This window comes from Phycodurus eques, chromosome 5 (genome assembly GCF_024500275.1).
Source record: "Phycodurus eques isolate BA_2022a chromosome 5, UOR_Pequ_1.1, whole genome shotgun sequence".
Lineage (NCBI taxonomy): Eukaryota > Metazoa > Chordata > Actinopteri > Syngnathiformes > Syngnathidae > Phycodurus > Phycodurus eques.
Window position 1 is genome coordinate 28,384,089 of NC_084529.1, and position 27,502 is coordinate 28,411,590.

Below are 27,502 nucleotides of genomic sequence, written 5' to 3' on the forward strand. Positions count from 1 at the left end.
TAAACAACAGACAGTAAGAAAGACCTTAAAAGCAGCTCCAGAGATGCGTATAAAAACAAACATAACCCAGAGTGATTTAGGGACAGTCAGTTTATTGAACAGCAAATCGCAACAGGAAACACTAAATCTTTTTTTTTTTTTTTTACTATTGCATCGTAAACAATGCATAGGACATGTGTCAATCACTGCACACAAAGAGAAACACCCTCGATGTCATAGAGGTATTGTGTGGGTGACATTGGTGGGAGGGTTGGGGATTGTTGTTGTTTTAAAGTGCTGTGTATTTCACAATTCCTCTTGGAGGAAGTGAACAGAGGTCTTGAGGAGGGGTCAGACCCCGAAAAGGTTCAGAAGATCCCTGGTCACATTGTTTATACATTATGGTGATGCTGACAAGTTTATTTTTGTTACTAGTGTGTGCCGCTTCTTCTTATTGCATATCAGTAAGCTGGTTTTGTGTTGTGTACATCTAAGTTTTAGGTGAAAGTGTAAAGCAATACATCTGGAGATAAATTATTGGCTAAATAATACATCTGATAATATCTTAAGTTACATTCTTATATCTGATTCATTTAGAATATCTAGGCAATATATATTTTGTGGATAACTGCTGTTAGTGCACACCATCACATGAGTCTCTTTATGTTGACTCAACCCCGAAATAAAAAAAAAAAAAAAAGAAACTCTATCATTTCAAATGAACTTAAATACAGTTCACATTGGAATCTGAGTGTCTGCACACACTTTGGGCTCGTCAGGGATCAACGTGTGATTTCGCGTCCCTTAATCCTCCTTTGTGCTTGCTTTCTAAACACTCAAAAGTCCTCGTACATTTAGTGTAGTACAACTCCTCTGCAAGGGGAGAGAGAGATGGCACACAAGTGTGACAGACAAACACAAGCAAAGAGAACCACTACACATCAGCTACAACACTACAGTACACTTGTCTGGACACGCACGCACTCACATAACCAAATTCACAAGGTCAGCAATAATTCATGGCGTAAGTAAAGCTTCATGACTTACACAACATTGTCAAAGCTAAAATAATATAAAACAGGGTGAAAGGTTAAAAACCATTATTGCCACTCAAACAAAACAGGGATAATCACAAGAACAGCAAATGTGAGATGAAAACGGTATTTGGAATGTCGAGAGAAGCGTAATAGTCATTTACGGAAATGAGCTTACACAAGCTATTTTTCCTTGTGGCTAAGCTGTTACAGTCATTAGGGCCGGAGGTGCCAGGTGACCTTATGGCTTGTGCTTTAAGACTGCTGACAATTGCCTGCATGTGATTCAGTCGCTATCGTGGCATCTCCATCGTAGCGCGGCCGCCTAATGGAGCGAGCACCGTTCGAAAACTGACTGATGTTACATTTACAGTCTCAAGTCAGCGGGTCTCCGTTGGCCTCGTCCAGGGAACACTTCATTTCAGTAGGGCCAAAGTCTATTGGCATTATATGACGCTACATTTGCTTGGAATAGACAACAGTGAGACTCGTGAGACCTACGGAAAGCCGCTAAGCATTTATTCAATATCCTTGATATCCTGCGTAAGGTCCATGTACTTTAATATGCTCTTTGTCCTCACAACTAAGACAATTCAGCACAGTAGTGTTCCTAGTAGTTGTCGTTTTTTCCCCACTACTGGCTTCTATGACTGTATGACATTTCTGAACATTAGTAGGAAAACTTTGGTATACTAGTGGGACAACTGCAGTGGATATAGAAAGTTTACACACCCCTGTTCAAGTGCCAGGTTTTTCTGATATTAAAAAAATGAGACCAAGATATATCATTTCGATACTTTTTCCACAATTAACCTATAACCTGTAACACTTGGATCTTTTTGAGAGGGGAAGGGAAAATAAACTGAAATAATTTGGTTGCACAAGTGTGCACACCTTCTTAACCTGGGGATGTGGCTGTGTTCAGAATTAACCAACCGCAGTCAGGATCACGTTAAATGGAAGTCAGCACCCACCGGCCACCATTCAAAGTGCTTGTGATGAACACCAAATAAAGTTCAGGTGTTCTAGTAGGTTTTTCCGTGAACATTTTTGACATACTAGTAACGTGTAGTTGTTGTAGTTGTTCTACTAGTGTGCAGAAATGTCATATAGTCCTGGAAACGTCGCTAGTCTTGATAGTGAGGACAAAGAGTGTAGTAGTACATGGACAATTTAGTGCACTTGCAGGATATCGAATAAATGCTTAAACGGCTTGCCATATGTTTGACATTTCTGCATAATAGTAGGACAACTTTGGCTTACTACAAAGACATACATTATTAGTGAGGCAAAACTGTGCACTAGTTAATATCTACGCAGGACTAGCATGAAGTGCTAGATGTTAACTAGTATAATTTTGTTATTAGTAGCAAGGACAAAGAGTGCACTAGTCGCACATGTATACTAGTAGGATATCAAATAGATGCTTAAATGGGTCGCCATTGCTTACAAGTAGTGAAATACATTTGTCATTCTAGCATGCCCAACTTGTCCTACAGGGATATCAAATAAATTCTTAAACAAGGATAGAATATGGGCGTCTTTATGGATTTTTTTCCCCCTTGATATCGAATAAATGCTCAAACAGCTTTCCATAGTTTACAAGTACAGTTTAATTGTGTACAAGTAAGCCAAAAGTACCACGAGTACTGGAAAAACATGACGAGCAAGACAGTCATTCTACTAGTGCGCCTAGATATCGACTAGTGCTCTAAATTGTCTTACTCGTGAGGACAAAGAACATACTACAACATGGACTTTTAGATGAATGTCAAGGTTATCAATAAATAAAAACAATTAAAACAGTTTTCCATAAATACCTCCAGACTTAAAACATACTGGCACCTCCAAGCACATGTTCCTGATTGCATACCTATTGGCATGCTGCATGTAAGCGCAAATTATGCTTGTTGCATTCCTTCATCACAACACAAATTTACCACACTATGGATAAGGGGGGTGGGGAGAGGTAGGTGTGCAAATAAGCCAAAATGTACAAAACAAACAATATATCTTAAAAGCATAGACTTCATACCATCTGCATATGTACAATAGAGTCAAGGTGGACACATCAACAACACAAAAACATACAGTGCCATACCACCCATCAAAAGAAACATTGATATATAGTTCTTATTCCCACCGATGAGTAATATTCAAAAGTTGCATCTGATATCTACCGTACAACAATACAGCAAAATGGGCGCTAGAGTGGAATGTGATTGGATTAAAAAGACGTCAAAGTCACCTTGATCTCCGGTTCGATAAACCAATGGCAGGGTTTGCATTGAGATATAACAGGGGCAGCTACAGCAAACAAGCACATCCACAAGTATGTTTGGTCAACAAAACAAACATTGGTTTGATATTGGATTTCATGATAAAGGTTTGTCATTTGCTCTTTAGGCCCTGCCAGTGAATTCAAGCTCAGATAAGTTTGATGCATCAACATCCACTGAACTATTCTGTAAACAATGATTTAAAACTGCCTTCCACAGTAAGTGACTGTACTGTTTACAATCAAATTTGCAATATATTCTCATGATATCAGTGTTACTGAGACCCCTCTTTGATTTCAACTACTGCTTTTACACCGCTCTGTGGCGCAAAGTTCCTGAAAGCAACGTGATTCTGTGATTGTGTGTGTGTGTGTGTGTGTGTGTGCGGTTCTGACAGCATTCCTAACTCTGTCCCCTGTCTACACGACACAGAAGGATCTTTGAAACAAGGTGAACAGTAGAGTTACTGTGGACGCATCGTATGGAATCTGATCTGCTCAAAAAAAACAAAACAAAAATGTGTTAATGAAACTCATCTTATGGTTGAAGGGTTGTGGCTTCTCAGGTGTGCTGGTATCACATCAACACTTTCCCTGAACTACACTGTTCAAAAAAATGATAAAGGGAACACATTCTCATCCCAATGTAACTTTAGGTCGGTCATGAGGGATATCAACCTGTGAGAAATGGCGATTGTGAATCAGCTTCCACGGCTGTTGTGCAAATGGGACATTTGCCCAGTTTCGCATGTTTCCAGTGCCCTCACCCCAAGTAGAAGCATGAGGTGTTATCTGCAGCTTGGGCAGTGCCGATCGTCCAGGATGACACATCCAAAATCGCCATGGCCAGAAGGTATGCTGTGTAACCAGTAGAGTCAAAAGTGCGGACGAGATACCAGGAGACAGATAAATACACCTGAACACCTCTTCTCAAGATAGCACTGCCAGAACGCAAGACACTCATCTGCATGTTTCCAGCGCATACAGGCACGTGGAGCCCATACACATTACCGAGACAGAACTCGGATAAGCCTTCGATGTGTTTCAACTTTTATGTATGATTTGAGTTTCATAACGCTAACATTATTTTGTTGTCAAAGAATGACACTGTCATCCAAATACATATTTTACACTGGAACATTAAATTCATCCAGTATTCCCTTTATATTTTTCAGAAGTGTACATTGAGACACAAGCATAGAGAAATATCCTGAATAGCTTTGTTATTAAAAATCTTGATATGTGTGCTTATGATTAAGGTAGTTGCACTATTCTATTTTTAATGCATCACTAGTCTATTTGATTCGGAGAGGAGCGTTGTTTTAAATAATCAGGTAAAGAGTAGCTTGAAAAACTGCAGGGCAGTAAGTCTACCTTGAAATTTCAACAATCATAATATAAAACAACAAATGTAGTCATTCAAAATTCACCCTCCTAGAGAAAGCCAAACTGATGCTTGTGGCTTCATATCAAGATTGATTAGCGCCAACACGGGCAGCTAGGCAGCAAACGGAGGCTCCGTCCTGCATGATTCAGACATTCGAGACAAATTTGAAACAAAATGTAGTACATGATCATTAAAAATACAAACATAAAGGTCTGCAAGAATGAGATGACTTCTCACGCAGGCGGCGGTGTGATGCGATCGGGGCAGGAAAGGGCGAAAAAGATGCGCTTCCTACTTGTCCTTTTTAGGCAAGAAGCTGAGGAGATACTCGCCCACGCCTAGGAAGTAGACCACCTGGGCGATGCCAAAGAGAGGCGCGATCACCAAGGCTCGACAGTAGGCCCCCTTCAGGAAGGCGGATGGGCCCTCATTACGTAAGATTTTCCTAGAAAGCCCATAACGACAAACTATTACACAAACTGGTGCGCGACGATTGTGTTGTGCAGACACAGACATGACATAAGCGGCGGCAGTGAAGACACAATGAGGTCACCTGATGCAGTCGGTCACTCCGCTGTACGTGTCCTCTGTGCTCCCCCGGTTCAAAGACTGAAGTCTTGTCTTTATCACTGCAGCACACACGGTTTGGATGAGAATATCAGGTCAGCTCACGTTGCGTCAATAAAGCTCTCAGGCTCGCCACTCACCGTCGACCGGGTTGACTGCGACGGCAGCCGTGCTCCCCGCTAAGCAGCCCGATATGAAGGATACGTAGAACGGAGCGGGTCCTTCTGTGCCTCGCTTTCCAATGTCATTCAGGTTAGCAAAAAGAGGGAAGTAGATGATGGAGAATGGAACATCCCTAGGAAACAGAAGACAGTGTGAAATACATTGCATTACTAAAAGTACCACTGCTGTGACAGCTTTGTTTTACCTGAGCAATGTGGCGCCAAGGCCCTTGTACAATCCAGCAATTCCCTTTTCCCTCAGTAATTGTCTGGTGAGCTGCATTGCAGTTGGTGACTTGGGTTCAACGGTGCCTGCTGGCACTGACTCTGGCATCAGCTTCCTCTGAGCCGCTAAGCACCACAGGAAACATTTATGAGAAAATAATTGTAATGATCTGGTTAGGATTATTTATGGGTTAATTCATCCATCCATCCATTTAAATGTTGACAATGTTTTACGCTGGCTGGCTACACAATAAAATACTAAATACAATATCAGGTACCCACTCACCGTATAGGGAAAGGAACCATAACTGGTAACTTAAATTTAAGGCATATTGAAGCCACACATTTTATGAGTGAACCCTAGAATTTCACTCATCATATCACTATGAAGACATTACAGTATTTAAATATCCATCCCTTTTCTATAGTTTGTCCTCATGAATGTTGTGAGTTAGCTGAAGGCTGACTTGGCAAGAGGCAGAGGATACCCTGGACTGGTCGACAGCCAATTGTAGGGCACACACAGACAAACATGCATTTACACTCGAAGTCCCACCTAAGGACAATTTACAGTCTTCAATTAACCTAACATGCAAAATCTGAGCCAATTCAAACTCTCAACCTAAGAACTGTGAGGCAGACATGCTAACCATTTGTCCGTTATGCTGCGTACAGTGGCGTGAAAAAGTATTACAAGAGCGTGGCTTCGTAGTAAAAGAGTGCGGGTACGAGACTGACCTGCTTGCAGTCCAGACCTGTCTCCCATTGAAAATGTGTGGCACATTATGAAGTGTAAACTATGACAACGGAGACCCCAGACTGTTGAAAAGCTGAAGCTGGACATCAAGCAAGAATGGAAAATAATTCCACCTACAAAGCTTCAACAATTAGTGTCCTCAGTTCCAAAATGTTTATTGAATGTTGTTAAAAGAAAAGGTGATGTAACACAGTGGTAAACATGACCCTGTCCCAGCTGTTGCAGCCATAAAATTAAGTTATAAGTTAATGATTATTTGTGCTTAAAACAATAAAGTTTATCAGTTTGAACATTAGGCGGCACGGTGATCGACTGGTTAGAGCGTCTGCCTCACAGTTCTGAGGACCGGGGCTCAATCCCCGGCCCCGCCTGTGTAGAGTTTGCATGTTCTCCCCGTACCTGCGTGGGTTTTCTCCGGGCACTCCGGTTTCCTCCCACATCCCAAAAACATGCATGGTAGGTTAATTGACGACTCTAAATTGCCCGTAGGTGTGAATGTGAGTGTGAATGGTTGTTTGTTTGTATGTGCCCTGCGATTGGCTGGCAACCAGTTCAGGGTGCACCCTGCCTCCTGCCCGATGGTCGCTGGGATAGGCTCCAGCACGCCCGCGACCCTAGTGAGGAGAAGCGGCTCAGAGATTGGATGGATGGATAGAAGTTGAGCCTCCTAACGTGATTTTACATCGTATAAGCTATCACCCCTTTAGTATGTGTGATTCCTTTTGGCGCATCCATTCGATATGCCCACAGCGCCTGAGAGCTGAGAGATGGCCCTTATTATTCAAGTTTTGAAGTCTGATTTTATATACTAAGACTTCCATCCATCCATCCATCCATCCATTTTCTGAGCCGCTTCTCCTCACTAGGGTCGCGGGCGTGCTGGAGCCTATCCCAGCTATCATCGGGCAGGAGGCGGTGGAAACCCTGAACTTTGGGTTTTTTGGGATGTGGGAGGAAACCGGAGTGCCCAGAGAAATCCCACGCAGGCACGGGGAGAACATGCAAACTCCACACAGGCGGGGGCGGGGATTGAACCCCGGTCCTCAGAACTGTGAGGCTGCGCTCTAACCAGTCGTCCACCGTGCCGCTATATTTAGACTTTTTTTTTAATTCATTCAAATTTGGCAGGATTCTCTGTGGTGTGTTGAATTTACATGACTTTTTTTGGGCCTGTTTAGTGCCACTTCAAGGTCAGCGTTCATTACACAACAATAAGGAAGAGACAGGGCAAAAACGGCATCCATGGCAGAGTTCCAAGGCGAAAACCACTGCTGACCAAAAAAAAAAAAAAAAACCATAAAGGCTTGTCTTACTTTAAAAAAAAAAAAAAAAGACATTTGGGAGGATATTTTACGGACTGACGAGATGAAAGTTGAGCTTTTTGGAAGGTGTGTGTCTCGTTACATCTGGCGTAAATGTAGCACAGCATTTCAGAAAAACAACATCATAGAAACAGTCACGCTGGTGGTAGTGTGATGGTCTTGGGCTGCTTTTCTCCTTCAGCACCTGGACAACTTGCTGTGATTGATGGAAACATGAATTCTGTTCTGTAACAGAAAATCAGTTTGTGACCTCAAGCTGAAGCGCACTTGGTTTCTGCAGCGGGATAACGATCCAGAACACACCAGCAAATCAACTTCTGAATGGCATAAAAAAACATTTTTGAAGGTTTTGGAGTGGCTTAGTCAAAGTCCAGACTTGAATCCAATTAAAATGCAGTGGCAAGGAATTCAGCAAGGAAGAGTGGGCCGAAATATATCCACAGAGATGTGAAAGACTCATTGCCAGTTCTAGAAAACGCTTGATATCAGTTGCTGCTGCTGAGGTTGGCCCAACCAGTTAATAGGTTTAGGGGGTCATTACTTTTTCACACAAACCCCAGTAACTTTGGATTTGTTTTTTTTCTTAAATAAATCACTATTTAAAAACAGCATTCATAGTTCACTTTGGTTATATTTGTCTGATATTTACATTTGTTTGATGATTTTAAACATTAATGTAGGGAAACTATGCAGAAATGTAAGAATTTGAGAAGGGGGTCAATACTTTTACACAGCACTGTATTTAGTAAGCTGCATTATGGTGCCGTATTTAATACTGCATATCATTACATCATTACTATAAGCAGCACGGTGGATAGAATGTCCGCCTCACAGTTCTTATGTTTAAGGTTCAAAGCACAGCCTTCCTGTGTGAAGTTCCATGTTCTAAGTGTGCTTGCATGGGTTTTCTGCAGGTCCTCCAGCTTTCTCTCAGATTCATGTTAGGTTAGTTGAAGATTCTAAATTGTCCATTGGTGTGAAAGTCAATGTCAACGGTTTCTTTGTCGATGTGCCCTGTGACTGGCTAACGACCAGTCCAGGCTGTATCCCGCTTCTCGCCTAAGGTCAGCTGGGACAGGCTCCGGCTAACGCGTAACCATAACCATTATTAGAAAACTACAAAAACATGTATAACACCACAGAAAGTTAGTAAAGTTTAAAAAAAAAAAAAAGGTCTTCTACAGTTCCAAAAAAATTTCTTGGCTTAACATTTTTCAGTAGCCTCCACAAAACAAGGACAGCTGTAATTGTTGCAATCTCCTCAAAAGACCACATGGGGACACTATTTCTCCAATTTATGTACTTACACAAGGTCATCATAACAGTTTAATTTCCTTACCAATACGTCCAGCATCTTGGAGCTGAATTTTCAACATCTCCATAGGAGTGGTGACAATAACCTACAGCAGTACAAAGTTTACATGTTAAAAGTTCTTTTTAAGAAAATGTGATTTCATTCATTGCTATGAACCTCACTGTAAAGTATGTCCAACGAGCTTTTAGCTACTGGAAATATCAGCCCTTGTTTTCCTTTGTCATCCAAACAGGAGTAACCAGTTAACTGGATTAAGTGTGAGATGGTCATGTTTAGAGCTATGATCTTAATCCAAGGTTGGCAACGTTTAATCTAATCATGTTCTTTGGGCTTGAAGCCTTTGCCCTTATTGGCAAAGGGCATTTGCCTTTGAGTCACACAGTACACGTAGCCGAGCAAAGTGTACCTCACATTATAATATATTACTATATTATAATAACACCATTAGACTTTCAGAGACAAAGAATAAACTTCAAACTAATTTACATGTAGTGTTGACTAGTGTGAGATGTGATGTTCTACAAACACTGGCATTGCTTAATGCGGCAGCAGTTCCAGATGGAGAACAGCAGGATGCAATTCAAGCATCACCTCAATGACTCACCTGGCAAGTGCCTGCACCGCACCCAGCCAGCATCTCTTTGAGCAAGGTGAGCTTTCTGGAGAGACAATGAGCAAATAAATACAAAAAAGTGAACTCGGATGCAAGGCAAGCAGTCCAGCACAGTGGCGTGCAAAGGGGAAGTGTATGATCCCTGACCGGGGGGTGGGGGAGGGGGGGGGGGGCTATCGATGCACACCGAACGTTGATTCCTCATGAAACCGATCGTGGGGCGATCGATGCCTGCTGTTGATGCTCCCTAAAGATGATCATCTACGGGACAGGACGTTAGGCCGCTGAAGCCGATCGGCGACGGGGGGGGGGGGGGGGAGTTTGGATGACCCCCTCTGGGTGGATGCCCGTAGCCACCGCCCTGTTACACCCCACCTCCCTTGCATGCCACTGGTCCAGCAACAGTGCGAGCGTGAGAGTCAAGATGTATTTCTGTAGTTGATGAAAACACACTTTCCACCACCTGTGACTCTTCGTCAGCCATTTCAACAGGCCAGACACAAGGGAGGATAAATAATTGACAAGCTGCTGGGTAAGACAAGTCAATCATTCATCGGCCTGAATGTATATCACTACAAAGATGGAAACACAGCTTTATCTCATGAGGGGCAGTGAATAGTGAAAACCTAGGACACCTATGGAATAGAATAGAATATAGAATTATAGACAAGATTTCTGGTGTTTTGCATATAAGTAACTCTTTACATGTAAACCGTTGCCATGCAATGTTTGGCACCACAGTAATGATGAAAGAAGAGCAGAGGACTAACTGGTGCTTCTGTTGGAACACGGGCAGCTAATGGGTCACGTTACATGTTAGTAAATGCGATAATCACTGTGTGAATGAGAAGCAGTCTGGAAGTGTGTTAATCCCTCACCCATCCTTCGAGAGGTGATGCCTGAAGAAGTCATTGGCAGCCAATTTGATGGCTTTCTCTGGTGTGACTAGTGTTAGGTTCACCGCCGCTCCTGGGGAGAAAAAAGTGGCAAAGCATATATTATTGAAGAGGAAGAAAGAAGGAGCAGAAGTAATGGGGGGCTGATGCATTGTTTTTTCCAAATTCAGTTTTCACCACAGGTGCACATGATATTATAATTATATTGAAGTATTTTTGTAAAACCTAATATATATATACAGTATACTGTATCTACTGTATTGGTACAAGTTGCAAGTACAAGTTGTTGTAAAAGCTCATGTGGTACAACATGGCACTTTTGACTGGCCGTTACATCTGTGACGTTGCGAAGCCGTCCACCTGCAATTCAAAATTTCTTATCGCAGCATCACTAATGGTCGACGGTCGGCCACTCATGAAAACTAGTTGCAGAACCCTGCACACTGTACGACAGTTCACCTTCGGCCGTGTCGCTCGGTGTGCAGAGGGCCTTTTTTTTTTTTTTTTTTTTAAAACCTAATTGCTTCACCTAAAATCCTTTTGATTGTTAATGTAATATTTATTAAAATGGTGAATTTTGGATTTTCCTTAGCTGTAAGCTATAATCATTAAAATTATTATGTGTTATGAATCTATATAATACAGGTGCTTTACTTTGAATTGGACTCGTGAAATAAATTACGTTTTCCACAATATCCTAATATTTTGAGATGCACATATATAGCATTCTTCTACCTTCAAGGTACTCAAAGCGCTGTCTCCTCATTCACCTACAGATGACGCAGGATCAGGAGCAAGTGGGGGTTCAGTATCTTGCTCTAGGACACTTCCACACGGTCACGGGAGGACTGAGGATTGAACGTGCAACCTTTGGTTGGGAGACGACCACTCAACCACCTGAACCATTGTTCTAAAGTTGCACAAAATGTCAGCATATTGCGAAACCTAAGCGTATTTCATGAAACATTAGTTTTATTGTTCTTAGGTTTTAATATAATTCCAAGTAGATTTATGTTTACACTTGTGTGACAGTTAAGGATGTTAAAATGTGACTTCAAACATTTGCCTGTAAGGTTAAGTTTTATGATGGCAGTCTGACCCTGAAACAGATTACTGTAGTTCAGTTTTCATTATTTTGTATGGGGAAGTGACTAGTACGTCTTCCTCACAGGCGAAAGGTCCTGGATTCGAATTTTGCTTTCGGGCCTTGCTCTGTAGAGTTTTACAAAGTATCCCTGTATTTGTGCAGGTTTTCTCCAAGTACTCTGGCTTACTCCCACATTCTAAAAACATGCATGTTTAGTTCATTAAATACTCTAAATTGCGGGTGGACAAGCTTTTGTGCTCAAAGGCCACATTACATTTTTTAAAAGAGAGAGATGAGCTAGGTCAAAAAAAAAAATTTTTTAAGTTCAAATGTCTGTAAAATAGTTTATTTTAATAATAATGTGTTCTCATGTTTTAATTTGACTAGAATCAATTCAATTATAATCAATTAACTAACTATTTAATAAAATTAATTATTAATATATACATCATGTAAAATAGTTTATTTTACTCATTTTTGTGCAATTATTTATAATAAATAAATTCAATTATTTCATGTAATAAATTAATTTACAAAATGTATTTTAATTCATCAGTTTTAGGAACAAAACGGAATACATTAATTCAACAAATATTAAAGAGCTCTAATGTAAATGCTCAATGGGCAGTACGTCGACAGCGGGCCATAGTTTTCCCACCCTGCTCTATAATTTCGTAAGTGTAAATGGTTATTTGTTTACATGTGCCCTGCAATTGGCTGGCTACCATTTAAAATTTACATAGCCACTCCCATCACACTCCAGTTGTACAGCCAGGTCCACTCCCTTTGTCCTGCTCGTCTCCTGTCCTGTCCTGTACTGTCCTTTATTGTCCTGTTCTTTCCTCAGAAGTAGAACTACTTCCCTATACAATACTTGAATACGTGACATTGTATAATGCATATAATAAATTATTTTGTTTATCTTTCTTACATTTAGTGTCCTGCCTTTGGTCGTCTTTACTTTCTGTATCATTTTGTTATTTTTTCCCTGTAATGTCCTTTTCTTTCTGTCACTCCCCTTTCAAACCTTGTTCTGTCCGACTGAAATGTTCAATACATTTCCATCATAATACAAAGAACCACAGTGGCAGTCCACCCATCCATTTTCTGAGCCACTTCTCCTCACTGGGGTCACGGGCGTGCTGGACCCTATCCCAGCCATCATCGGGCGAGAGGCGGGGTACACCCTGAACTGGTTGCCAGCTAACTGTAGGGCACATACAAACAAACAACCATTCGCACTCACATTCACACCTACGGGCAATTTAGAGTCTTCAATTCATGCATGTTTTTGGGATGTGGGAGGAAACCGGAGTGCCCGGAGAAAACCCACGTAGGCACGGGGAGAACATGCAAACTCCACACAGGTGGGGCTGGGGATTGAACCCCGGTCCTCAGAACTGTGAGGCAGACACTCTAACCAGTCGTCCACCGTGCTCACAGTGGCAGTATGTGTGTGTGTGTGTGTGTGTGTGTGTGTGTGTGTGTGTGTGTGTGTGTGTGTGTGTGTGTGTGTGTGTGTGTATATATATATATATATATATATATATAAAACTCTCCTGTTGCACCGTAAAACTGTTCCAGCATAAAAGGGATACGGATTCTCTATTTTGCTTGACCTAACAGCTGAACAGGATAGGTAGACTTTTGTCTCAAAAGTGTTCTCTGTTAATTGGCTGTCTGTTGTCGTACTAGAGCGGCTCCAACTACCGGAGACAAATTCCTTGTGTGTTTTCTGTACATACTTGGCAAATAAAGATGATTCTGATTCTGGAAAGAAAAAAAATAAAATGAAAAAAAAAATGAAAAAAAGGCTGGCTACCATTCAGAGGTGTACCCTGCCTCTTGTCCAAAGTCAGCTGGGATATTCCCACCCGTAACCTTAATCAGGACAAGCGCTATAGAAAATGAATGGATGGGATAAGTGACACTAAATAGGAACTAATTGGAGGTTGACCAGCATTCTGGGAGAGATTGCGTTTGACATCAGAGGTTTGACTGTAATTGTCTGCACTGCAGTCGTCAATGCATTTGATGTCCTTTGACTCTTCTTGCTTTCCTAATCCTCATCTCATTTTTCCTCAACTTCCAAACTTACCTCTGTACATCCCGAAATATCCTTCTGACCGGATGGTCTTGATAAGGCAGTCTGACCTGAAATTAAAAACAACAACAGACGAGGAATGTTACACAAAAATGCTGACGTCAGGTCTTATGTGTTAAGATACGACATACATGCTGGTGTAAAGGCGAGATCCATTTTGCTGGTTTTGCAAGCGAGTCTTGGCCAAGTCGATGGGAAACACGCAGGTGACTCCAATTAGACCAGCAACACCCCCATTGATCAATTTGGCAGGCAAACTAAAAGAGACAAAAGAATGTATGTGCAAGATAAAAACAAGGCCAATGTGCTGCTGTAAGTGTATTTATCGCACAACCTTACCTGATCTGCTTGTTAGCCATTTATATGAAGCCCTGGCTCTTCGCTGTTGTGTCAAAGTGTCTGTTAACTGTGGATGGTGGGGGAAGTAGTGTTATATATTTGGTTGTTTGTTACAGAAGGGTCTTGCAGTACAGGGGGGTTATATATTCTGAAGGATGATTTTTAGTCTGCTTTGTCTTCTTGCACTTGTTGCCGTAGTTCAAGTTAGGGGGTATCTGAAACGATATGTCGAGAGATATTTCAGTAAAATAAAGTTGCATTTAAAAGGTTTGAAAATATTTATGCTGATTAAAAAAAAAACATACATACTGTATATAGATTGAGTGCATTTCTGCCCCAATGTGTACTCCAACCACAATAAAACACAATAAACAGGGTGTTCCAAAAAAAAATGACACAATTTGCTGATCTAATAATATCGCCAATTCTAGCTCAAATTATCTAAAATTTGAATGAAATGTATGAAAACTAAGTTTAATGTTAGTTTAATAGTTTCTTTTTTTCAGGAGGAAGATTGCCATTCACGAGCAAGGAAAGGTTGCTTTGGGTGTAAGAATATGCTCAAACCCAGTCAAACACAACAATTACTCAGACATTCATATTTCAAATCATTTTTGGGGAATAATCTCTTTTGTTATCTTCATCAAGGAAAATCTTCAGATATCTTATTAATGGATGCATTAACATTAAAAGCTTTATCCAACAAATCAACCTGATTTGATTTGGCTGCAAATAATAACATATATATCATTTTTTCAGTGGTGGAAGATGGATGCTGACTGTGCCACCTTGCCTTCACATGAACCCGTCACTGTGTCACTCAAACTGACTACACAGTTCAGATTCCAATCCAGATGACGATTAGGCTCACAGTATTAATCGAAATATAAACTGTCAAAATATATTAATTTAGCGGAAACAAGCACAAAATAACTTAATTAGACACTTATGTTGCCATATTAAAGATAAACGTGTTGCTATGGTGTGGCTTGTTAATTGTATCAACTCGAGTACATTCTGTGCCACAAGACCTTAATATTTTATGCACACACTATAGTCATACAGAGGAAGCAATGTTGCCAACCCATTAAATATGTCAAGATGCTCCCTATTTTTGACACTGTGCTTCATTGTGTGAAGATGCTTCCTCTTCCCACTTTCAATCTCTCCACCCCCCTGTATCCACCAATCAAGGGCCGCCTCTGCAGGAGACCAAAACCGGCCTCCCCCTAGTAATGCGCCTCAGTCACGAGTCACGACTCTCAGCTTTTCCGAATCACAACCCTGCTGACTGCTGAGTTTCTTTGTGTACCCCCCCCCCCCATTAGCAAATATCATTAGCCCGTCACACTCTCCTTGGACAGATTGCACAGCGAGGAAAAATATTTCCATTGCAGATAACATGCGGGCAGCAGTGGTCTGGGTGTGTTTAGCTTGGCTGGCTTGAAGCCCCCCCAACCCCTCGCCCCAACTCCCACCCCTCACCACCCACCTTCTCCAGAGGTGGAAAAAAAGACCGTGTGTCCTGTGTATGTGGAGTAGGGGGGGTCAGATGAGGTCAGGAAGCTGCCTCCCTGGCAACGTCTGACAAGATCTTTTTACTCAGTAACTCACGTTTTTTTAACATTGGAAATATTTGAAAAGAAAAAGCAACATACTTGTATTGTGTTTGTGGTGAATAACAGCAACCAGCCTCACATTGGAAATACAAACACGTGAAAATGTCATCAGTGTTTTCCTATGACCTTCACATTTGTTCTGTTGTGATGTATTTGAAAAAGAACATCACGTTTTTTCCTAGAATGTGGGCCTCATTGTTTATTAATGAGCAACTCATCTGGCACAACATTAAGTAGCTACACTTACACAATCTAATGGCATCCAATGCAAGTTCTGTCTTTACAAAAATAATCAGAATCAGCCATATTGGCCAAGTATGCTACAAGACACACAAGGAATTTGGCTCCGGTAGTTGGAGCCACTCTCGTATAACAGCCAACAACCACTATGACAAAATATACATTTAGGACATAAAATATAAATAATTCTCACTTTTTAATGGTTATTGTTTATTATTGTCTAACTTTATTTTCAAAAATTAAAAAGAAATGTTGGTCGCTTAGGCAACAATGAAGCATTTTGTGGACTTAACGATGAAGTAAACATTTTAAGCATAATTAAGGCCTTTGTTTTCATAAAAGAAAAATCAAATGTAAGACTTTCATATAGGGCTTCATCTCTACTACTGTATTTAAGGAAACCGAAAAGATCGATACACCTTGCTGTGTGATGCGCTGATACATTAATGACAACTACAACTACGATGAGTTATAATATTGTTAAATAAATATCTGTGTGTTGGATCTTTGTTCTTCAAATGAAACTTGCATAGCATGACTGCACTCATCACCATGTTATTCCTAATTTAGAGAGGTCTACATAAACTGTACTCCATATGTCTGAGTAGAGTATAATTGGGTTGTACACAATTGCATGAGTCACCCAAAAATCAGGCATTGTCCATCTTTTTAGCCATGCCCACAGCTTAACTTGTCCACTGTCGTCCATCATCACACCGCGCTGGCGCATCAGTACATTATTTATTTGACCTACAGTCTTTTTGTGCTGTCATGACAATCGGAGCCAGTGTGAACGAGACAAGTGGCCTCATTGTGCAACGTGTGCACAGTGCCATCATTCGCCGACCAAATCCCAGATGAATTCTTTTTGGGATGCAAACTGAGGCTAGAATTACTTCCCACCAGACCCCACATAACTGCATCCTTCTACATGTACCTGTACAGTCACCAACCACAACATTGGTACACTTCTACAGTGTAACGAGAGCCAATAAAAGAGGTCTAAATCTACCTGTCTGTAGATGAGGTTTCAAACAGTTAAGATAAGTTATTTTGCTATATCATTTTAAATTCATCAAAACTGAATATTATTCCAAGTATGCACAAATCACACAAGGTGAGAGGACTTTGTAGAGGTGTGGCTAATAAAAGGAACCCATTACATTTTGCGGTAGATACAGAAAAAGGTTTCAGAAATGTGTTGTAATTTTTCATTGTACCAATCTGGTTACAATGGGGCCAGTCAGGGGCCATATCCAGAAGAAGTACTAAAATAAACGTCTCCTGTGTGGCAATTGGCCCTTACATTACAATATGCATATATGCATTATTGACTGCAGTTAAACAGTATTGTGCTGCATGACACGTCATCATTTTACAGACAACGGACATTTTAGGAGTGTTATGCCCTGGTGGATATCATGTAAGGTGTTCAACAAGACAAAAGGAACCTAAGACACCAACACATACAGTATATTTTGAGTTTGTCCCTTTAGATCAGGGGTGTCAATTTCACCCCAATTTGATCTCAAGTGGGCCGGACCAGTATATTTGTGGCTTAATAAACTACAAATAACAGCTATGCCAAAGCATTTTAAATTCACGTAAATTTCCGCATCCATCTGGAAATCTTGACAACCTCAATTGACACATTGCAGCATACAAACTAAAGTGGTAACTATTCAGAAAGAGGATGCACTTCTCCGCCTACCATGTAAATATATACATAAAACTACATACAAGTTGTGGCAGAGGATGGAGACAAAAAAGGGTTCCACCACCAAACCATCCTCTTTTGAACTGAAGCTGTTGAATGACATTTTGAAATATTCAATGTATTAAAATAGTTCTACAGGATGTATTTATTTTCACAGAACTGTAGTGCAAAGGTGGCAAAACATTTTGCATGAAACAGGCTTACTTTGCTCCTGAAACCTTTAGCCTAGGTGTCAAATCATGAGTAGCAGCCAATTTCAGAACGTCATTCAAGTGGTAAGTGGTCGTCAATGTACCCTCCAGTGGACAAAATTAGTAACAACAGTTACTTTTATCGAAAAATAGCAGCGAATGTGTTCTCTATCCCCACAAGCTGGAATGGACCCCCTGATGTGCCAGCTCTGGACCGCGAGCCATACGTTTGACGCCACTGTTTTAGACATCGGCTCTGATCAGTAAACAATTAGTCAGAGTGATTGTGAAAGTAATCTCTGCTTCGGAACCTTGAACTCAGGCACTTAAAGCAGCCATTGGACATGTTCAATAAAACCGGTGAGTGCGCCCACTGACAGATAACAGCTCTTGTTGTGACCCTTGTTCATCGTTTCAACAATGAGCCAATAAATACTGCTCCTGTCACAAGGATAGCGGCAGGAAGCGAAAAAAAACAACAAGAACAGAATGTCATGATAACACAACACAAACAGTTAAAGGGACAGTATACACAGTATGGTCATTTCTATGCCTGTCATTTCAAATAAATTCAAGGATCATCATTTAAAATAAGTAGTTTCCGAATCATGTGACATTCGTAATATGCTCTGTGAGTTTTCATGTTCACCATGCTGCTAGAAAATACAGTTGCATTCGGTGTGCATGTTTTTAAAAAGGAAACTGTTTGTCCATGATTAGATATTTCTCTTCATTAAAATATAGTCAGGAATATTTGCAGACATTTTGATGTCAATTTATTTGTTTTCATTAACGTTCTCAAAGTTTATTTGCCACCGTATAAATGTTAAATAACCTTTACTGTTACAGGAAGTCCTCGAGTTACGACGTACTGGACCTACGACTTTTCAACCCCCCGTGCCTCGTCCGCCATTTTGTCCCCAGCACCATAGTGTTTCTGCTTAGCTAGTCCAGATGATCCAAGAAGACGAATCCACAGAATCCCCTGAAGAAAGGCATTTCACAACCAAGGGCTTAGCTGAGGCATTTTCACTTCTAGAACAAGCCATGGTGCGAATCGAGGCAGAGGATCCCAATATGGAACGATTTTTGAATGTTTCAAGGGGAGTGTACGGTGCTACCGTGAGATCTGGGAGGAAAAGAGGAAGATTTCCTACCAGACGGACATCTGCAAGTACTTCACCAAGGTGGAGAGGCCAGTAGAACCTGCACATACTTCCTCAGCAATAGCTCTCACAGCCTCCCCTCCTTCTTCTCCATGCACCGCTCAGCAGTAATGGTAAGTACAGCATCTTATTTTTTTATTTTAATGTATTTGTGTATATATATATATATATGTTAATGTATTGTAATGTTTCTTTATTCGAAGTATTTTGACGTAAATTTCGACTTTAACTGTGAATTCCGACTTACGCGGAAATTCGGGTTACGTCGCCAGCGTAGGAACGGAACTCGTTCGTAAATCGAGGATTTCCTGTACTGTATAAAACAGTTGCTGTGTAAAATGAGCCAAGTCAGTGTCTAACAATGTCATTTTTTTATTTTATTTTTTTGCACAATGTACTTTTTTATAAATAACAAACTTACAAAGTTAAAGAGTACAAGAATCATGCACACATTAATATGAGTATTTTCTAAATGTTAAAATTTGTAATTGACCTAAACAAGCTTTATGGTAAAAAAAATATATATATAACAAATGCAAAGATTTGTTAAAAGGAGATATATTTACTGGCAGAATTTATTGCCATTGATAATTATTACATCGCAACAGTAGATCCCTTACAAACATTTGAGATTTACAAGCTTTAAAATGTAATACATTTAAAAGACATATTTACTGAAAGCTTGTATAGCTATGCAAAATTAGTGAGCCCATTGCAAAGAAAGTAAAAAGTATGCACATTTACAATTGTCCTAGTGACATTGAGTTTTCAATGGCGGCTCAGATAAGGCGAGTAAAATGTGATGACACAGCACAACAGGACGGCTTGATTTGATCAGCTCTCATTCATGTGCAGTAGAACACTCACAAAAAGGATAAAAATAACACTGTAATAGCTGTAAAATCTGGAGCCCAAATCACCTCTCGTTAATTTACAAGGTAAATTCTTTCCACTCATTCAAATCAGAGTACCTCGTGTCACGTCTCCTTGGCTGCCTCTCAGTCCTCATGTGGCTAACACAGTGGAATAGGACCCTCACTCATTGACAGTGTAACTTGGTGAATCACTACAGGAAGTGACCCAGCGCTGAGGTTGTCACGTGAGCGCGCCTCGACAAAAAACTTCATCAAATGAAAGAGAAAAACTACTAGTGCAGAGTGGGCTGTTATTACCAGTGACAGATGTGATCAGCACAGGAAACGTGCTGAAGACTACTTGAAAATCCTGTCACAGATGTTTTTTTTTGATTGTTTGATAAAGCAACATTTAGTAAAATGACCTCAATGTTTCTAATTTTCACACTCACATCTGGAGACCTTATGTTTCTCATGAAAAATTACAGTGGAGGCTCTCACGGAACTTTGAACTGTCTTGAGCACATCTCGTGAGACTTTAGTTCAGTATGATTAACTCTGAAGTGTTCAGCTTTTTCTTTGGCTTTTTGCAGCAATGCAAGATGTCCACATCTTGTGTGAGAACTCAGAAAAACTTACAAGAGCGCATTGAAGCTGCAGCCACTGCTATTATTATGTCAAAGCCAAAAGGTAAGCAGAGTTGTATTGGTTTTTTTTTATGCAAATATTAGTATTAGCGAAAGGTATTCGCTTCTGATAAGTGGCACATACTTCAATGGTTGGTGGCGTTTTCGGTACGGTGGAAGCGAGTACAGTGGTGCCATGACTTATGCATTTAATTCATTCATTTACAATGCTAGTAACTAGAGATTTGTATCTGAAATAATTTTTACCCCTGGAATGAATTGAAATGCCATTAATCAGTTCCAGCACCCCAAAAAACACTGACAAAAATATTTGTAATTTGTTTTTTAATAAGAAGAATAGTAATCTACAGTGCTGAGCTTTAAACAGCATGTAAAGAATTCAAGTTTGTGCATCTATGATCATTCATTGAACAGTGTGCTGCTCCTTCTGATGTGCATGCCTTGGCCACCAGAGGGCAGTATAAAGCAGCTATAGTACATGTAGGTTTGATAAATACCATCGCAACAAAACTACAATATTAGCCTTTTTTGGGTTTTTTTAATGAAAAAGTATAAATGCCTTTGAGTATTGCTGTATGCTCTGTTTGCATGTGTTGCTCCTGTTTGTGTTCAAATATAAGTTACTTCAAGCTTTACAATTACTGCAACATCGATGCTAGTTTTGTTAGCCCATATATGGCATTTTGCATTGCATATTCGCGTTAAGGTAGCAGACTTTCTTAAGACAAAGTTAAAGTGGTTTTGTTAAATACATGTGTAATTCTTTGTTTTGTCTAGTTTTAGGGCAAAAAAAAAACAAAAAAACTAGGAGTGGCAATAAACAGCTAGAAGCAAGTAATTGCCCTTGTTTTTAAAAATAATTGTTTAATATCTGCCAAACTTGCTTGTTATAAAGTTTACTGCCTCCATTGTTAGTACTCCTATCTCAATTTTTTGCTTGCAAATCATGACAAAATAAATTGTCTGACTGACGCCCTGTATCCCATAAATCGGGTCACCCATAAGTCAAGGTGCCACTGTATTTGTGTTTGGTGATGTGTCCATGTTACACATACACACAGTGTACTGCATGAAGTGGAGTTTCCATGAGTTAATAGCCTTTTATTGTCTTTAGGGGAGGTCACTTTTTTTCCACACTCTGCCTGTTAAACCAACAGCTCCATCCCCAATCTTGAATGGTAACAAAATCAATACTCACCTCTGGTCCTGCAGTATATGGGGTCACTCTCTCAAACAAGCCAATTTCAGCAAGTAATAGAGTGTATAAAGTGTGATAAAATTATTGATCAGGATGACATTATTGGGGTATTTTGACAAAAGTATATCGTAGACATGTTATTAAGACCCCCAGGAATTGTTTTAAATTGTGAGAAAAAAAATGCATAAGTTTCCCTGAATGAAATTAAAATGTTAAATGCCTGCCAATGACTACCAGCAACTCAGCTATGTCCAAATACTTTTGCCTCGCTTTCACATGCGTGTCGACAATTATGGTAACAGCCAAGTATTTTGTAGTTTTTACATTTTTCAGTGGTTAACTTCTTTATACACTTGTGTGACAAGTGTTAAAAAGTGTGACAATACACTTTCACATTACGCTCTCAATGTTGAGACAAATTTTGTTTTTATATCTTAGTTTTACATAGCATGAAACTCTTCTAACAGTTGAGAAACCTTACTGAAGCATTGCCTGTATAGGTTTTATGATGGTTAATATTTCTATTTCTGTTATTTCCTCAAGAAACAATACTGTTGTGAAATCCAAATAAATACTTGTCTAGCATCCGACAACAGCATGTGTTCAACCTTTGAGAATAGTGTCAAGACTAGAGTTACGTTTGTGATACTATTTGCACGGTGGGCAACTGTTTAGCACATCTACCTCACAGTTCTGAGGACCGGGATTCAAATCCCGGCCTCGCCTGTGTGGAGTTGACACGTTCTCCCCATGCCTGCGTGTGTTTTCTCCGGGTACTCCGGTTCCCTCCTACATTCCAAAAACATGCATGGTAGGTTAATTGAAGACTCTAAATTGTCTGTAGGTGTGAATGCGATTGCGAATGGTTGTTTGTTTATATGTGCTCTGCGATTGGCTGGCAACCAGTTCAGGGTGTACCCCGCCTCTCGCCCGAAGATAGCTGGGATAGGCTCCAGCACGCCCACGACCCTAGTGAGGATAAGCGGTACAGAAAATGGATGGATGGGTTTTAGGTGATTTTCTACAAGGACTACATTTTACTAGTTTTTGTGGTGATTTGCAAAATGCTATCTATTTTAGGACAGCATTCATCCCTGAAACGGGATGAATTTTGTGGTGTCACAGATAAATCTGATTACTATTCCCTCTTGCCTCCAGCATGAGGATTATAAACCAACTCGTTGAAATCTCCCTATAAAATTTCCCTCTCGGTGCAAGTGAGAGCTGTGAGCTGGCCACAGCAACGCATTCCCCGCACAGGTGCTATGTGCTTGTTCGAGTCCCCTGCAATGGTTAAGAAATAACATCTTCCTAGCAGTCTTTGCAAGGCCGTGGTGTAGAGTTTAGTCTCTCCCCTGACGGCACACATACAGTATCCCTTGTGACCCCTTGATTTGCCTGCCTTTCTGCTTCCCTACAGTGTGGATATGGAATAACAATAGCATTGTGAGTGAGTCTGCCTAAAGAACAAAAAGAAAAAAGAAAAAAGAAAACAAAACTATGCAGCATTGAAGCATCTGGTTTCGCTTTACAGACAACAGTAAACCCATTGAATGACCTCAATGACTTTCACACAGGAAGAGCAGAGCACAGCATACACATCCAGTACAAGTGACATTCAAAATATTTATCTGAGATTTTAGCATGCTCTCACGGACTGTTGCATTCAGATTAAACTGAAGAAAAATGTGCAGCGGAGGACAAATGCTACAGAAAACTTCCAATCAGGATGTACAGGATGTCATCCTACACCAAGAATGGCCTGGCTCATCAATAATTTCATGGCTGCAGGAATGTTTTGCAGGGGCAGAAAGGCTTGTAATAAGCCATAAACCAAGACTGGTGGTGAGGCTACATTGTTGGCTGACTAAAACCAACAATTACTGTAAGTCTCTCACATTTGAATGACCGCTTTATGAACAGACTATGCAACTCAATTTAGTTTATTCTTCAATCTTGGTGTGATTTACAGTTGGCTACAGTCCGTAGCATCAGCAATAATGCCTCATCAGAATTAATAGTCACAATATGAGAGCATCAGGGAGAAAGGAGGCGTAGGTGGGCTTACAATCCACTACTCACTACTACAGTACCAAGGTCCCTCCCATGCACACATGACACAGCAGCGCCGCTGATGAGGCGCTGAAGCCGGCAAAAGACGACCGCGGTGGCCCGGTACACATCAAGGAATTATTGAGTTTCAATTTGTATTTTAAAACACATTTATCACAAATAAGCGAGCTGCTACACCTGTCCTACTGGACTGCGCATTGCTTGTTTGCGAAATATGCAGTAATAACGCTTCGGAACAGTTACAATCTATGTTACGCTTCCTCCTCACACAGCTGCTGTATTAAAATGAGGAATGTCAAATAACGGCGTGGTTACGTCGCTTCCTATCGCACGCACACGGCTCGCCGGTTCTAGCGAAGCGAAAGCTAGCTTTCTCACGTCGAGCGTACATTTTTCTACCTCCATAAAAGGCAGTCACGCCATTTTTTTTTTTGGAATACATTTACAGTATCGATTTGAAACATCTTAATGGACATGTGCGTCCCTCAACCAGACATACCACATAGACATGGAAAAATAAATTTAAACATTTAAAAAAAAAAAAAACTGCGCTGAGTACATACCACAAATATCTGCTCCGTCCGGTGTAGGTTACGCGAAATCAAAGCCTTACACACTGGGAATGTTTTAGGCGGGCAGAACGGCTAACCACCGGTTTTATTAGCATCTGAGTACCGGGAACGGGAAAGGAGGAAGAGGAGGTGGGAGTAAGGTGGGGATGGAGGGAGGGCGGGAGGTAGGAAGGTAAGGGGAGGGTGCAGCTGACAGTGGATGGAGGATGACTGGGGGGGTTATTTAAAAAGGAGTCCTCTGGTGGTTTTGTAGTGGAAGTACACACATTTTGTATGTGCACAAGAAAAAGCTAGGTGAGCTGGCTGGGGGATGGGATCGAGTGACCTTGAAAAGCAGTGGACAAAGCCTTATAAAATATATCAACAAACAGAGTGGGTACGGACATTTTTTACTCTTTGTTATATTTCAGCCATTTGCTAAAATCATTCAAGTTCATTTTTTCCCTCATTAATGTACACATGGCACCTCATATTGCCAGAAAAAAAAAGAGAATTATTGAAATTTCTGCAGATTTATTAAAAAAGATAAACCGAAATATCACACAGCCATAAATATTCAGACCCTTTGCTCGGTATTTAGTAGTAGCACCCTTATGAGCTAATACAGCCATGAGTCTTTTTGGGAATGATGCAACAAGTTTTTCACACCTGGATTTGGAGATCCTCTGCCATTCCTCATTGCAGATCCTCTCCAGTTCTGTCAGGTTGGATAGTGAATGTTGGTGGACAGCCATTTTCAGGTCTCCCCAGAGATGCTCAATTGGCTTTAAGTCAGGGCTCTGGCTGAGCCATTCAAGAACAGTCACGGAGTTGTTCTGAAGCCACTCCTTCGTTATTTTAGCCGTGTGCTTAGGGTCATTGTCTTGTTGGAAGGTGAACCTTCGGCCCAGTTCTGAGGTCCTGAGCACTCTGGAGAAGGTTTTCGTCCAGGATATACTTGGCCGCATTCATCTTTCCTTCGATTGCACCCAGTCGTCCTGTCCCTGCAGTTGAAAAACACCCCCGCAGCATGATACTTCCACCACCATGCTTCAAGTGGCACAATTCAGATGTGCTTCATGGCAGCATAAACTTTAAAAAAAAAATGCCATGAAAAGGAATCAGATATCATCAGATTGGAATAAGGCCTCTTCCAACGATAAAAATCTGATACGAAACAGGTACTGTATCTGCCAATTCAAGTGCAGCGTAAACACACACATAGGATTTTCACAATGTGATCTTGACATCACCAATTGGAGACATTTATAAAACAACTAAAACAACACAAAAAAATATTAACAAACATGCGCTGTCCAAATATGGCTACGCTACATCTGAGATGTGTGTCGATCATTAAATAAGCAATAGCAGACAACAGCCAGTGGAGTATTGTGGAGGTTACCCTTTTTAATTAATGGGAGAAAGGGTCATCCCATTCCAAGTAAATGCTATGTAACATTTAATTCATATTTGTACAATAGTAGTGCTCAATGAATTCAATGGAAAGTCATAATTTCTGAATTAGTATTATGTAGCGAAGTCACTGATGGTGTAGTGGTACACTCGCCTGACTTTGGTGCAGGCAGCGTGGGTTCAGTTCCCACTCAGTGACGGTGTGAATGTGAGTGCGAATGGTTGTCCGTGTCTATATGTGCCCTGCGACTGACTGGCGACCAGTTCAGGGTGTAGTCCGCCTTTCGCCCGAAGTCAGCTGGGATAGGCTCCAGCGTCCCGCGACCCTAACCAGGATAAGCGGTGTTGTAAATGGATGGATGGATGGAGTACTATGTAGCGTAACCCCCAAGCAGCTAAAGTAATTTTCATGACAAGTAAACTTTCTGTACATGGGTCAAAGATATGAGAAAGCGCAACAGATGCTCGTGTTTGCTCAGCATCTTAACCATCTTAACAAAAGTTCTAAGATGATTGATATGTCTACCAGTTGATGCACTTTTCTAAAGGTGACTGTTTGACACGTTCGATAAAACAGATGCATCAGTGTATGTGCATACTATGGTTACGTAAAAATAAATAAATAATTTTTTAAAAATTAAAAACAAAACAAAAACGAACGCCACCTGTACACAGTGAGAACTTCTCTACTGTTGGCTTTCACAGAGGGGCTGCTCCTCGGCCTCCAGACCCACTCTCCTCAATGACTCAGTGTATTTTTGCTTTCCCAGACTGACTATGTCTTCAAGCTCATCTGCAAGATCCCTCCTGCCACTCTCAATCATGGCTGCCATCAATCGTGCCACCGCCCCAGGCCCGGCGCTCTTCTGTCCTCGGGCCCAGTGGAAGAGCATGTCCAGTACCAGAGCTCCAAGATTGTCCCTGGTGAGAAGAGCAGCAGAATGTCCCAAATAAATTTCACCTCATAAGTTAATGACTGCAGTGAGCACCAACAGGGAGTAAAGAATTGATACAACCAGTAGTGGTACTACATAGTGATATTAGCCACCATCTGGGTATGAAATGTGCGTGTGATGTATCACATAGCATTGGAAAGTGCTTTGGGCGCATCTAAATTAGAACAGCAAAACATTAAACAGCAAAACTCATTTATCATTTTCTGACCATGATTTACAACGTGCTGAATGATTTTGTAAATATTGAGCATGCTAAATCACAGCCATCACATCAAAAGTTTATTTTGCTTGTATGCCTGCAGAATGTGTTACGTGAGCAAGAGGAGAAAACTGAGGGTGGTGGTGGGGGGGAGGGGGGGGGGAGATGAGCATCAGCCTATGTGTGTAATCTCCTGCAATGTCCCAGATGGCTTAGCAGCATCTAACAGCGCAGATTAAAACAATCAAAATTCCCTACCATTTCTCTCCCACTGCAGTCACATTACATCTCACATCTTGCCCTCTTTTAGCTACACTAACATCGAAACGCACGCCACCATTTTACCTTTTACATGTTAATCCTGATATGGTTTTAAAAGATGTCTAATTTTATCAATTAAGAGGATCAAATGAGGGTGGAAATACATTTCCATGTTAGGTTCAAATTACCCCTTTGCCCTACATGTAGTAATTGTTATGATGCGCATCCATAGTTACTACATATTTTGTATTTCCTTTCTACTTAATTATTTTATTACAATGGACACCCGCTATTTGCAGGTGATAGGGACTCTCTCTCTCTCTCTCTCGGTCTCTCACTCTCTCTCTCCA

At 40.8% G+C, this 27,502-nt stretch overlaps 2 protein-coding genes and 1 long non-coding RNA gene across 4 annotated transcripts in view; 1 reads left to right on the top strand and 2 right to left on the bottom strand.

Moving 5' to 3' along the window:
• Positions 1-26,421, bottom strand: slc25a22a (solute carrier family 25 member 22a). Of its 2 annotated transcripts, XM_061675995.1 has the most exons (11): positions 24,333-26,421; positions 14,065-14,279; positions 13,857-13,982; positions 13,720-13,775; positions 10,517-10,607; positions 9,630-9,684; positions 9,050-9,110; positions 5,613-5,757; positions 5,386-5,540; positions 5,232-5,307; positions 1-5,123 (listed from the first exon to the last, which is right to left on the bottom strand). In XM_061675995.1, the coding sequence occupies exons 2-11, from the start codon at positions 14,082-14,084 to the stop codon at positions 4,970-4,972; spliced, it is 939 nt and encodes a 312-aa protein (XP_061531979.1). In that variant the 5' UTR covers positions 14,085-14,279; positions 24,333-26,421; the 3' UTR covers positions 1-4,969. The 2 variants fall into 2 exon arrangements, with proteins under 2 accessions (XP_061531979.1, XP_061531980.1); XM_061675996.1 differs by lacking the exons at positions 13,720-13,775; positions 13,857-13,982; positions 14,065-14,279; positions 24,333-26,421 and adding an exon at positions 11,270-11,382.
• On the top strand, positions 19,004-27,013 carry LOC133402381 (uncharacterized). Its single transcript, XR_009768513.1, has 3 exons — positions 19,004-19,110; positions 20,445-20,541; positions 26,507-27,013. It is a non-coding gene; the product is annotated as an uncharacterized LOC133402381 (long non-coding RNA).
• pidd1 (p53-induced death domain protein 1) overlaps positions 26,453-27,502 on the bottom strand; it is a 13,100-nt gene continuing 12,050 nt past the window's right edge. The window contains exon 16 of the mRNA XM_061675993.1: positions 26,453-26,657. Coding sequence (XP_061531977.1) covers positions 26,553-26,657 — 105 coding nt within the window. The 3' untranslated portion in view covers positions 26,453-26,552. The remainder of the gene's footprint in view (positions 26,658-27,502) is intronic.

What these genes read in the sequence shown, in the direction of transcription:
- slc25a22a (XM_061675995.1), bottom strand. Translation starts at nt 14,084, where the DNA reads ATGGCTAACAAGCAGATCAG. An exon ending in ATGGCTAACAAGCAGATCAG is followed by an intron (nt 13,983 to 14,064) that starts GTAAGGTTGTGC and finishes TGTCTCTTTTAG; the next exon opens with TTTGCCTGCCAAATTGATCA. An exon ending in CTTGGCGCCACATTGCTCAG is followed by an intron (nt 5,541 to 5,612) that starts GTAAAACAAAGC and finishes TCTGTTTCCTAG; the next exon opens with GGATGTTCCATTCTCCATCA.